Source organism: Brachyhypopomus gauderio, chromosome 6, assembly GCF_052324685.1.
Source record: "Brachyhypopomus gauderio isolate BG-103 chromosome 6, BGAUD_0.2, whole genome shotgun sequence".
NCBI classification, from domain to species: Eukaryota; Metazoa; Chordata; class Actinopteri; order Gymnotiformes; family Hypopomidae; genus Brachyhypopomus; species Brachyhypopomus gauderio.
The window spans coordinates 24,506,648-24,520,280 of record NC_135216.1 but is presented as its reverse complement, the minus strand read 5'-3'; the positions used below and the strand labels follow the sequence as shown (position 1 = coordinate 24,520,280).

The 13,633-nt window shown below is 44.5% G+C and overlaps 1 protein-coding gene across 1 annotated transcript; it reads right to left on the bottom strand.

The window, feature by feature from the left end:
* Positions 1 to 168: 168 nt before the first annotated feature.
* On the bottom strand, positions 169 to 7,557 carry klhl7 (kelch-like family member 7). Its single transcript, XM_077009856.1, has 11 exons — positions 7,333 to 7,557; positions 6,761 to 6,863; positions 6,454 to 6,547; positions 6,142 to 6,266; positions 5,782 to 5,957; positions 5,369 to 5,543; positions 5,047 to 5,189; positions 4,496 to 4,736; positions 4,065 to 4,266; positions 3,847 to 3,944; positions 169 to 1,884 (listed from the first exon to the last, which is right to left on the bottom strand). Exons 1-11 carry the CDS (start codon positions 7,465 to 7,467, stop codon positions 1,520 to 1,522), a joined length of 1,857 nt encoding a protein of 618 aa, XP_076865971.1. The 5' UTR covers positions 7,468 to 7,557; the 3' UTR covers positions 169 to 1,519.
* Positions 7,558 to 13,633: the final 6,076 nt, after the last annotated feature.

The following is a 13,633-nucleotide window of genomic DNA, read 5'->3' as shown; positions in this document are numbered from 1 at the left end:
GTATTCATAAAATGTAGCGTAATTATGCACAAATGAGGACGGAGCGCCATCTACTGGCGGTACGTGGATGTCCTGGTAACGAATCGGCGTGGTTTAAACGTTGGCGGAAACCTACAAAAACTCATCAAGGTTGCTAATGAGTGTGATAAAAACATTCATATATCTTGCCTTGTTTGTACAGTTTATTAAGAATAGACATGTTTCATTGTAATGTTTCCTATTTTTTCCTGACAAACTGACATTCTCTTATAAATCGTTATTGGCACATAAGTTCAGTTGTCTGTTGGCACAAAACTCTAAACAGTAGTGCAAACTCAGATTTACTCAACTTATTAAGGACTTATTAGACTTCTTTAAAACATCTTTGCACAACTCCCCAATGTCTCTAAATACAAATCTCCTGCTCATCTCTAAGGCCATTAAGAATAATAAGAACATTAAGAGACTAAGAGTTGTGAATACAGTTGTGAATGGGGGAAAAGTCACAAACCTCTTCACCATAAACCCTGAAGGGCTATTTCTACATCAGTCTTATTTCCTATGTAAAATAAGATGAAAGGATGCAGACACAGATTGCCGTGTATAAGAAACCTGTACTGCATTTATACACAATTTCTTAAAAAATTAGTCCATCAATAAAATGAAATTTACTTCAAATGAAATTCAGACTCTGCCATTTGAACTTCAGTCACAGTTTCAGCAGGGCCCAGTGTACAGATCAGTTTGTTTCCTGTCACAGGGGCCACACTGGCCTCTTTCAAGCTTTTGAAAAAATTCAAAAAGTTACATTAACCAAAGCTCTCTATGGCATACAACGTAGTGTTGTTATTATTAAATGATATAATTTATATCATTCTCACAAATTCCTGGAAACTTGGAAAGTCCGCAACTTCAGTCGTAATCAGCAGACAATCCACTTCAAGTCAACAAATACAATAAATAGTAAATGACTCAATAATCATCTTGGCTGACGTTTATCCACGGGATCAAGATAAAAGTATATACATTGCCCTCAAATGATTCTTGTAGTGTGAAATGTGACTGTTCTTAAACAGCATATATTATTGTGATCATGATAAATAGAGATTTGCATGATGTGTGTACGTTACGCAAGACATTTTAGAGCAGATGTCCTGTTTCCTGAATGATGCGAGATGTGAGGATAACTGGAGCAAAGCTAACAATGCTTAAAACCTAAAAGCAGTAAAACAAATGATGCTTAAAACTTAAAATCTAAAGAATAACAATGGACCATGATCTCCTGCTTGAGAACCTAAGATTCATTAATGATACTACGTTACATAAACTCAGTATCGAACAAAAAGACAGACAGACCTAACGCCGGAAGGTTCTCAAGTTCTACACTCTTTCGCTGAAGTCAGTTCAAACAAGACAATAATGCTCTTTTCGGATGCTTTAACGTCAGAAACACCGATACAAAAAACACCATTAAAAACAACAACAACAAATCACCGTCTGTGCAGAGGGCAACACAAGTGCCATTCGGAAACCTCCAGCCTCAGCACTGTCCGTGTCCCGAAGAGGACGATGAAGAGGAGGAGGGGGCCGAGGAAGAGGCGGCCGGCGCTACGGGCTCCAGGAAGCAGCTCATGTCCTCCTCGTTGGCGCCACACGTGTCCACCACGCAGATGAGGCAGCTGGTGACGGGGAAGGCCCGCTCCTTTCTGGACGTGGCCCACTGGTCCGTCTCCGTGTGGTACTCCATGATGTGGCCCAGCCGGCCCACGCCCTGGAAGCCGGCCAGCACGTAGATGACGGAGCCCACAGCCGCGCACTTCACCGTCACGCCCCGCCACGGCATGGGCGAGGCCATCTTCCACTCGTTGCTGCCGATCTCGTAGTATTCCACGGAGTCCAGGCCGCCTGCACAATCACGTTTCATCCATGATCAGCCATCAGGCTTTCTGAGACGAGCTGGTTATAGTGCTACCAGCACCATTTAAATGTGTTGAATCATGTAAATGATGTGATTCATCTAAACCACCACCTGGTCCTCCACAATGCTCTGGAACGGCTGAGCTCACTATTCATTTGTGAACTGAACTGTGATTGGTGTACAGTTGCATGAAAAAGTATGTGAACCCTTTGGGATTAAATGTGTTCACGACAATAGACAAACACAGTCTGCTTAAACCTATACCACACAAACAATTATGTTTGCATGGTTTTATTCAACACAACATGTACACATCCACAGTGCAGCGTGGAAAAAGTATATGAACCTCTAGGTAATTTACTTTTCTAAGAGCTATTTGGAGCCAGGTGTCAGCAAATCTGGAGTCCAATCAATGTGATGAGATTGAATGTGTTGGTTAAAGCTGCCCCGCCCTATAAAACCACACATCACATTTGAGTGAGCAGTTCTTAAGAAGCATTGCTTGATGTGAATAATGCCTAATGCACAAAAGAGCCCTCAGAAGACCTACGTTCAAGAACTGTTGACTTGCATGAAGCTGGAGAGGGTTACAGAAGTATCTCTAAAAGCCTTGATGTTCATGTGTCCACAGTACGACAGACGGTCTACAAGTGGAGAAAGTTCAGCACTGTTGCTACTCTCCCTAGGCGTGGGCGTCCTGTGAAGATGGCTGCAAGAGCACAGCGCAGAATCATCAATGAGGTGAGGAAGAATCCTAGTGTCAGCTAAAGACTTACAGGAATCTCTGACACATGCTAAAATGTTTGTTGACAAATCTACAATACGTAAAACATTACACAAGAATGGAGGTCATGGCAGGACACCACGGAGGAGGACACCACGGAGGAGGGCACCACGGAGGAGGACACCACGGAGGAGGACACCACGGAGGAGGGCACCACGGAGGAGGGCACCACGGAGGAGGGCACCACGGAGGAGGACACCACGGAGGAGGGCACCACGGAGGAGGGCACCACGGAGGAGGGCACCACGGAGGAGGACACTGCTCTCCAAATAAAACATTGCTGCACGTTTGAAGTTTGCAGAAGAGCACCTGGATGTTCTACAGCACTACTGGCTAAATATCCTGGACAGATGAAACCAAAATCAAGAGTTGTTTGGAAAGAACACACAACGCTGTGTGTGGAGAATAAAAGGCACAGCACACATCTTCAAAACCTCATCCCTACTGTGAAATATGGTGGGGGAGGGGGCATCGTGGTTTGGGCCCGCTTTGCTGCCTTAGGGTCATCATCAACGAAAAAATGAATTTCCAAGTTTACCAAGACATTTTGCAGGAAAACCATCTGTGTGCCAACTGAAGCTCAACGGAGGATGGATGATGCAACAGGACAACAACCCAAAACACAAATCAACAAGCAAATGGCTTCAACAGAAGGAAATACACCTTCTGAAGTGGGCCAGTCAGAGTCCTGACCTCAACCCAACTGAGATGCTGTGGCATGACCTCAAGAGAGCAATTCACACCAGATATCTCGAGAATACTGCTGAACTGAAACTGTTTTGTGAAGAGGAATGGTCCAAAATTGCTCCTGACCGTTGGCAGGTCTGACCTGCAACTACAGTATATGTTTGGTTGAGGTTATTGCAGCCAAAGGAGGGTCAACCAGTTATTTAATCCAAAGGTTCACATACTTTTCCACCTTGCACTGTGGATGTTTACATGTTGTGTTGAATAAAAACATGCAAACATATGTTTTGTGGTATAAGATTAAGCAGACTGTTTGTCTATTGTTGTGACTTAGATAAAGATCAGAACAGATTTAATGACCAATTTATGTTGAAAACCATGTAATCCCAAAGGGTTCACATACTTTTTCATGCAACTGTATTCTGTCCTTCTACCGTTTACCCTTCGTGTTCGTGTACTGCAGAGGGGGAAAACGTACCGAGACCGTTCTGGCCGCCCACGGCATAGATCCTCGAGTTGACCACCACCAGGCCATGGTTCTTCCGAGCCTCTCTCATGCCACACAACACTCTCCATCTATGTAGATGGAGAACACGATGAGATCAGCAGACACCCCGAGACAACGTCATCTAACGTTCCCTCTAAACGTCTGGCTGGGGTGAGGGCGTGTGCGGTCTGAAGACAGGCGGTCCTCACTCCTCTGTGTTGGGGTCGTACACCTCGCAGTTGTTGAGGACCCTGCCGGACACGTTGTTCCCCAGGCTGCCTCCGCACACGTAGATGAGACCCGCCGCCTCCACGGAACCGTGGCTGCACCGAGACTGGAGCATGTTGGGTTTGTTCTGCCACGTCTCCGTCCGTGTGTCGTAGCACTCAAACAGGTTCAGCGCAGAGCTCCCTGACACACACACACACACACACACACACACACACGGTGTCATAGCTGCGGAAATGTCCCGACCAAACGGGTACGTGGAATTTCAAGCAACCTTAGCGTCTGGATCACAAAAGCTCACGGGGGAACATGCGACAATCCCAACGATGTCTCCAGACCCAGCACGACGACCGGCATCTTAAGTCTTTCACGTCAGCACCGGCCAAGGTCTCCACATCCTTTGCTGACTCACCTACTTCCGAGCCTCCGGAGGTGTAGATCTTCCCCTTGGAGGCACAGGCCGCCAGACTGTCCCGGGGGTTCGGAGGCCCCAGCTTGGAATACCAGCTGTCCTTCACCACGTTGTAGCAGTCCATCCTCTTTATTGGGAAGAGCTGGGACCCCCCGAGGATGTACACCACGTTGTCCCAGAACACGGCTGCCGCGTCACGCCTCTTCTCGAAGGGGCAGCGGATGTCTGTCCAGCTGTAGTCCTGGAACAACGGTGCGGAGTGAGGCTTAACGACACACACTGGGTCACACGCTTATCCTGGACCAGGCTGAGGACAACGTGCACTCATCTCGCACACATTTCATAAGCCACAGTTCAATTTTGCCAGTTTTGAAAGCCCTGCAGTACTGTGTCTGAAAACAAGACAACACACAAAACTGTGCAGTGTAATGCGATCTCACATGTGTTACTGGGGTTCATTTGCCCCCCTAGAGCGGGTATTTGGGGCAGAGGTGGGTTCATTTGCCCCCCTAGAGCGGGTATTTGGGGCAGAGGTTTGGCTCTGGTGGCACCTTGGGGTTGAAGTAGCGGCACGACTGGGGCTGCGAGCCGCCGAACAGAGCGATACGGTAGTCGTGCTTCTTACGGCGGGGACGACTACTCTCCCCCAGCTCCTCCCTGTCCTCGGGGGACAGGAGGTGGTAGCGCATTCCACCTGACACACAAACACACACACACACACACACACACACACACACACACAAGCAGAGTCAATGGATTTTTCACGACTCGCAACAATCAGAAATTTCCCATCACCGATATGATAACCAAGCCGACCCGATGCCTTTGTCTCAACTGGGTTCGTTTCTGGCTGCATCGTCCACGGCGACTCACCGATGACCATTTTGAGGCACTCTGGGTTGTCCTGGATCAGGGGCTCAGCCTGGACCGTCTTGCTGAGGAAGTTCTTGGACACGAGAGGGAAGCGAACTTTGCTCAGGATGTCCACGATGTACTGCTGCCGGTTCAGCACGTCGTACTTCAGCCACCGCACCGCAGCGTCGTAAATCTGCACACGCGCACATTAAACAGCCACGTGGCCCCAACAGTGGAACAAACCCTTCTGCAGAACATAAGGGACAGTTGCATTGAACTGAACTGAACTGGATTCACTTTCCTACACCTTTATCTTTGTGTACTTATATAGCATTGTGAATCTGCTGGTGCTGCTTATGAAGAAGCCCGACCCACCAGCTCCTCGGCATGGCGGGTGCAAACACATCCGTCCCTCGGGCAGCCATGCTCACCTGGTCCTCGGCACGGACGGTCAGAGTGTCCTGGTGGAGCAGGTGGGTGACCTGCTTCACGTCCAGCTGCAGGAACTCGTCCAGCTTGTACACGTCCGTGAAGTGCTGGTATATGAATTCGTCCGCCGCCGTCTTCAACTCCGGGCAGTTGAGGCACTCGGCCAGCGCACTAATGCCTGTAGAGACAGCAACCAGATGTCACGTGAGACGTCCGAGGACTCACGTGAGATGTCAGAGGAGCGATGCTTCTTTTGCTTTGGCCCAATATGAACCGCAAGCCCCTCCCACTGCAGATCACTAGGTTCCCATTACACTTCCCTGTTGAAAGCAGTGAGCTCTTACCAGTCAGACTGGCCTTACCAAGACAGTTGGTGGCGTCCACCTGCTCCTTCAAGAAGTCCACGCACATTTTCTTCACTGGTTCTATCTGATACTGATTGGCAGCATTGAGCAGCGACTGGACATTGTTACTATTCACAGAGATTCTAGGACAAAAAAAAATACCATCATGGAAGATTAGGCCTTTCTTCAACACACAAAGAAAACAGAATCAAGGCCCATTATTAGAGATGCATTCGACACTCAGTAGCTCAGCAAATATGATGATTATGATGCAGAACTTGTTTGGAAACATTGGCTCCACTGTACATCAAACAGATTCATTTTGTTTACCGGGCAGTGTAGACAAATTCCACCAGCAGTTCAATGATCTCGGGCTCAGCACCACCAAGCTCCACCTCGTGTTTGGTGGCTTCCATCATGTTGGCTGGGACAGAGACATCAACAGTCACCTTAAAGATCCTCTGGCTTCAAACCCAAAACAAGCAGCACGGCCAGTATGACCTCATTCTCATCAGCCATCTTCTATACATTAATACACTAATATGTCCAGTAGGCTATATTCCAGCCATCAAACACTCTTAGTTAGGTAATCATCATGAAACACCAAAGAGCAGGCCACAAGAGGCGCATGTCTTACTGGTAAACATGAGGTTGAAGAAATGACTTGCAGCGGCCAGGACCACTCTGTGTGCGGGGATGTGTTTGCCCTGTACCACCAGATTGACGTCGCACAAAATACCCTAAAAACCAAAACCTCAGTTTTTAACCCAGTCGTCTATCCTGGTGGTCTTCTGTGTGCAACGTAGATTGCATAGTCTTAAGTGTTGCATTATAAGATGTGCAACGTAATGAACTCGTGAGAATGGGATACACGACATATTACAATGATTTATTACATTGATTAATAAAGAAACGTTTTCAAATCAATAACAGATTAATTCCAGTCCGACATGTTTGTAGGTGAGTGGCGCATTGTATCTGAAATTTGCCAGTCACTGTTACATTAGGTATTAGATTAGGTTACATTGCATAAAAATGTACTTAGACTGAATGGACACTGACTTAATCCAAGAGATCAGTGACCTATTTCTGCCTTATAACAGATTAATTAGATTAGACTACACTAGACTAGACTATGAGGCGTTCAAATCAAACGCCACAAATTTCCACCGTTTCTCACTGCCAGCACACAGTGTGGGCTAAACCTACCTGCTTTCTCAAGTTATTCATGACACCCATTATATTAGACAGTAATCTATATTCCTCCTTAGACGCAATTTTCTTCTCATTTTTCTTTTTCGAGCCTAATGTTTTATCACAGGAAGTGGAGGCCATCCTCTCCATTCTGCCTCAACGATAAACTAATACAGCTGGAGGACTCCTGACTACAATATCGCAGTAGTCCGCCTAAACAAACCGGGGTGAAGCTGGAAACTGGTTTTCAAAACAACAAAAATGGCCGCCAAGCCAACAAACGTTTTAATATAAAAGTCACATAACGACTAGGCAATACTTTTTAATAACAGTATAGTTTTAAATCACTAAAAGCTGCGACGGCGTAACACGAAATAGGTCTCCATAAACGTTAATTCTCGTATAACTGAAAGATATTGCTCTGCTTCAGTTAACTAAGTCTGTTTAAAAAGCTGACTGAAGCTCACTCGCAAGCTGTATTAGCGTAATGTGGACACTAGATGTCAGCAGTACCTACACAAGCACTTTTTATTATTAGTCACATACTGTACGGCGCCTTTCTCAAACCCAGGGAGTCTTTACAGACAGAAATCAGTCTTTACAATTAAATGACACACACAGACACACAGCACCAGCCAGTTTTTACCCTATGTACTCTTTATTGGAAGCCACTTGATTAAGTATGTATATTTTAAGCATGGTAGTGTTTTCAAATGTTTGATTTTTACTAGAGTAGTTTGTGGGGGCATTTAGTATGCTGTATGCCGTATGCAGTATGTGACCAAAATATTTTTTTTCCAGCACGGGAATGATTCCTGGATGGCGTACAGCTCTAGCCAACGATTCCAGTATATTACCAGAGCTGTCTTTGTGGTGTGCTGTCTCCCTTCATTCAATGGTGGCAGAATATATTACACAAGCTTGTGTTTGTAACATACTGGATAGTATACTACATGATACTCCAGCTCCAGTATACAGTATGTAGTAGGCAATTTCAAAAATAGCCCAAGTAAAGCAAAGAGGAAAAGGCGGGGGCTTGTGGCATCTGACCACCTCAATCACAGTATAGCCTGGAGACATGATTCGGTCCATATGGACCACAGGTCAGAAGACCTGCCACCTGTCTGTATCTGTTCGATTTATCTATAGATGGCTGGGGAGAAAGAGTGGGAGAGACAGAGAAACCCAACAGCAGGAACTATCCTAAAATACTCATAACACTGTTACTGCATTGAAAACGCTTATTTGCATCACTGAAGACCATATATGCAATGTAAAATTTCATTGAAAGATTCATGAAAATTAATTGTGCACATGGTGATTGTTTATAAGCACTTTCTGCCTGTATAAACAACCCTACGACTAGTGATTGGAGGAGAGCACTGAACAGCACAAGCAACTAATTCATTGAAACTTTGCAGGACTTTATCCATTAAAAATGCTCCATGATGCTTGAAATTCAGTGAATATGTTAAGAGTCTGATTGGTTTAATAACACTAAGTTTATGATGAGCCTCCAGACCAAATTTAATGAACTCATTAGAATTGCTCGGTTTTGTAATCAGGGCAAAAGCTTAAAGCTGCCACTGACACCATTTGGCTTGCTGTGGTAGGGATCAGGGAGAGACTGCTTTTCAAATGGAGTCATAGCACACCAGGCAGGACACTCTTTCCTAATGAGGGGATGTTGGCTGTCGGCAGGGTCCTCTAACGAATGCTCTCTACGCCTGCTTGTTATGCCACCCCAAAAGACCCGGAATCATCACATGTCCCTCCCGGACAACCAAAGACCCACATGTACATATGAACGCACACGCGCGCGTAGGCGCGGGCGCACACACACACACACACCCACACACAAACACAGACGCACAGACACATAGAAACAGGCACCGCTGCCACTTCCAATATTTCTGAGAGCTCTAATTTGAACTGCCTGTCTTTTGATTGTTGAGGTGCAAGGAGTCTCCTTATGCACATGTCTAACAAAGCAAGCGTGTGAATGGTGTCTGCATGTGTCTCTCGCCGCTGTGCCCTGTCAGATGGCGCCTTCTCTTCTCTATTGCAAGTGACACTGAGCAAGAAGCAGACGTTCCCCTTCCCCCCACAAAAGGTAGAATTCATGTTCTGTATCTGTCCGATGTGTAATTGGATTTTGCTTGGAGCAGACTGTTAGGTTGGGCAGTCTAGAATACTCTTTAGCCATGGTAGGCTTATGCAGTGTGGGGAATAGAATAGAAGCCTCATGGTATGTCTGGGGCTAGGAAAACACTCTTAATACAACAGCACTGATGTAAGATTGCATTTATCAATGTGGTGACAAACCATTGTATAAACTGTGTCCAGCTACAAACCAATAATACGGCATAAGTACAACATGCTAATATTAAATGATCTAGCATATCTTCAGTGGTTGAAACCACAGAGCTACTAAACCATACTGCAAAACCCCAATTTTCTGGAGACTGTGGACAAAAATGTACAATAATACTTGCACATCATGTCCAATTTGTTTACTGTTATATGCAGAAAAGTCATTGTGACCAGATGCAAATTCATTCATCTTTCCCTCTTTGGCATTGTTGCATCATAGAACAATGGCAAAACAAATCAGCACTTCAAAGGCAGGATTAAAAAAAGAAACTACAGTATATCACTGAATGTATTTGCATTTATCTGTTGACAAGCGAGTGTTCCATTGGCTAATGTATTCTGTTAAACCTCCTTAGCTGGAAGAAAAATTCACACCTTTTTTTACTGCTAAAACCATGTTGATACTCGGTGGTTCATGTGGTTTCTCAAAAGAGGCTGAAGGAGGGGGTGGGGTAAGAACTCTCAGTGATTTTTTTGTTTTTTGAGGGAAAAGCACATTCACAATATTTTTCATGCACACACACACACACACACACACACACACACACACACACACACACACACACACACACACACACACGTTTTGAGTGGGAATCCATTTGTCATCACCGTTTGTACTTGGAAAGACTCCACAAGTTCCTGTAAGATGGCACATTGTTGAACTCTTCCTGAGTCAAACATGAAAAAACCTCGCCACCGTTACCAGTTCCCATCTGTGGGTGTTTTTGTTTGTCATCCACAGTTTAGACTTTTTTTTCCCATCCCTCTAAAACACACACACACACACACACACACACACACACACACACACACACACACACACACACACACACACACACACACACACACACACAAACACACACACACACACACACACACACACACACACACACACACACACACATACACACACACACTTCATTTGCTTGATGTCCCTTGGGCCGAGAATGATCTCTCTATAAAAGAGATTCCCCTCGTACCCCTCGACCTGGTATCTTTGGGGTATTTCATAGAAGGTCTGAAAACAGAGAATCAAAATTCTTCCTGAGACCTTCTCCCCACCCCCACTCTGTGCGGAGACCTCTCCAGTGCCTAAAGATGATGTCACCCTGGTCTCCGCGGAAGGGAGGCCTTCACATGCAGGGAGCACAGGGAGGCGGGTGTAGCATCACATTGCGATCCACTGCTGGAGGCTTTCATAATTACCCTGGACACAGACATGGTGCAACGTAATTAGGATGCAGGGCACCAGCATCTGTCCCTTTTTCTTAGCTTCCTTAGTCAAGTGTACTTTCAGGTACTCTGGCTTGGTGGATCTAAAAAAAACCCAAATACACATACAAACATACAAAAAAAAAGATATTATGTGTGTTATGATTGCATAAATACAGAGTTCAAATGCAATATACTGTGAAAAAGGCAACTAATTTCTTATCCTGCTGAATATGGATTTAGAGTGACTGAGATAAAGAGTATTGTTAATTACACAAAAACTTGTTGGACCAACACACTTCCAGATAATGTCTCCACAAGCATGTCTATGCTACGATTAAGCCATGTTGTATTAAACAGCTCGGCATTTGCTTGAACTTTCAGATCTGTTCTAAAGCATATTAAATATTTAGCAGCTAGATTTATGAATGATATTGCAGTGTGTGTGCCAATGCTAGCTGGAAACAACTGTAACACATTCATTACTGAGGATCTCTGGGTATTTCTCGGTTTCTGGGTATTTCTGGGTAAGTCTCCCGAAAGTTGGTTATGCTAACTAGTTAACATTAGCTAACCGACCATAAAAAACATCTTCTCATCCAGATTACGCCTCTCAGGCACTCTGCTGTCATTGTGAACTTCTGCGTCGTCTCCTGTATGATAAACACTGGAAGGACGATCAGTATCTTCTCTTTCTGTCACAACACCAAGCGGGTGGGGATTAATAATGATTGATTAGTATCTCTAGGCTCAGCAATAAAAAAAAATGTCTACAATAACCAAATGAAACAATCCAATGTTCCTGAAATCTGACATTACTCAAGGGTAAAAAGTTTGTACTGTTGACATACCACTATGATCTCATGCAAACACCCTGAAGTTTGGTTTATAACCAGTTGAGTAATATGTATATATGTATGTGTGTGTGTGTGTGTGTGTTTGCTTTTCCCTGCAGATGACATTCGTGAATAATAAGCTGATACTGTTTACTGCTATGTGTGTTACTCTGCATAAGAGAGTAGATTCATCATAATACACCGAACCCTTTTGATTTGATATGATCATTAATTAGGTAGGCTAAAAGATATTAAACGGTCTAATAACATTTTTAGCCTTTATAAATTCCAATTGTAGGACAGTTTTGTTGCTCTGCTGTACTCCCCATCATCTAATTCCAACAAACCTTACAACTCACAGTCGAAAGTAGGTTTGCTATTTTTTAACTCGGGTCTTGGGAAAATTATTGTTTTGATTTATGCGTAGCTCAAGCCTGCCAATAATGTTAGTATAGAGAAACATACCAATCCTCTGGACTTCTTGGCTGGGCCTAGATGCTGTCCAACGGGTAATTATTTAAGCTTTCAGAAACCCTGATCATAATGGAAGGCTCACAGTAGTCAGTTGTGGTGGCTCCAGTCTTTTTTCCGTTGGATTTTACTGACTTTATATTGGATTTCAGCAAACCTGTTGCGCACCAGAAGCAGGTAGATGTGCACTTTCTTCTATAGAGGTTGTTTACCCAAGCCTTACTTACCGTTGCTAACACCAGCAGCATTTTCTGAATAAGCATGGAAGATATGAAGTCATGAATCCGTGAAGTGACTGTACTGAGGTCAGAAGATTTAATTTGTTGCCCCAGTGAAGTGTGATTAAGTCCAGGACAAGGCGTTGGGAGAGACATACGTTTCTCAGTACTAACACTGCAACACGACTCTTCACATCTACAGCCAACAGCAGCCTGGAGAAAAATGATTTTTAGTCACATCAAAACAAAACAAAAAACCCTGGAAGTATAAGAGGATGTTAATACATCTGAAGATTATTTAGCAAGACCCCTAGACTCCTCATCTCTCTAACAATACAGCTTCACTCCACAGTACAAATGACAAAGACGCAGGATGAAATCTGTTTTTAATGCGCCTCAGTCGGTTGGAAATTAATTACGAGGCGTCTGTGCAGCACCGGGGCAGTAAAGGGACGCGCTTTTCTTTACAATAAAGAAGTCGCTCTGGGACTGGCTGTAAAGCTGGGTGCTAATTCCGTTCTCCCACACATCGCTTAGCAGACACCTCTCTTTCTCTGCGCCAGCCTGCCCGGCTGTCGACTCGTGAAAGCTCCTCGCTAACAAGCTGCCTGGATAGCACATGAAAGCAAACAGAAGGATTTCTCTACAAACAGCGCGCCCGCACCAAATTTGCATACCATCCTCTCAGAACGAGGGCCCAAAAACCCGGTCCAGTTAATGATCGGCGACAAAGAAATAAGCTAAAAATAGTCTCAATATAAGGCGGGGTGGAGATGGGAACATGGATGAAGATGGATTTCTTCCTGCAGCAACTGTACATTGGTCAATGTCAGAGTCAGTGTAAAAAAAAGGAAAATAAAAAAGAAGCCCCTTTTACTGCAAGGTTTCTCCCTCGTAGTTAAAGGACAGAACTGGTGTTAACATAGCCGGCTTCTCTGGATGTTCCCCTCGGAATAATTGAAAATGTGCAGCCATTTTCGTGCTTATTTTAAAGTTGGTCATTTCCAAGATGGCTTTGGTTTTTGATTTAAAAGTGTGTTGTAATCCAACTTATGTCCTGTCTGGAAATCAATTAGGCCTAATGATTCAAGCTGTTAGAGATTCTTTGTCATTTTTCACAAGCGGACAGAATGAAAAGCAATGTAATCTGGCTTAGTGCAGTGTGAGCAGAAGAAATGACAGTAAAAATACTGTAATTAAAATAAT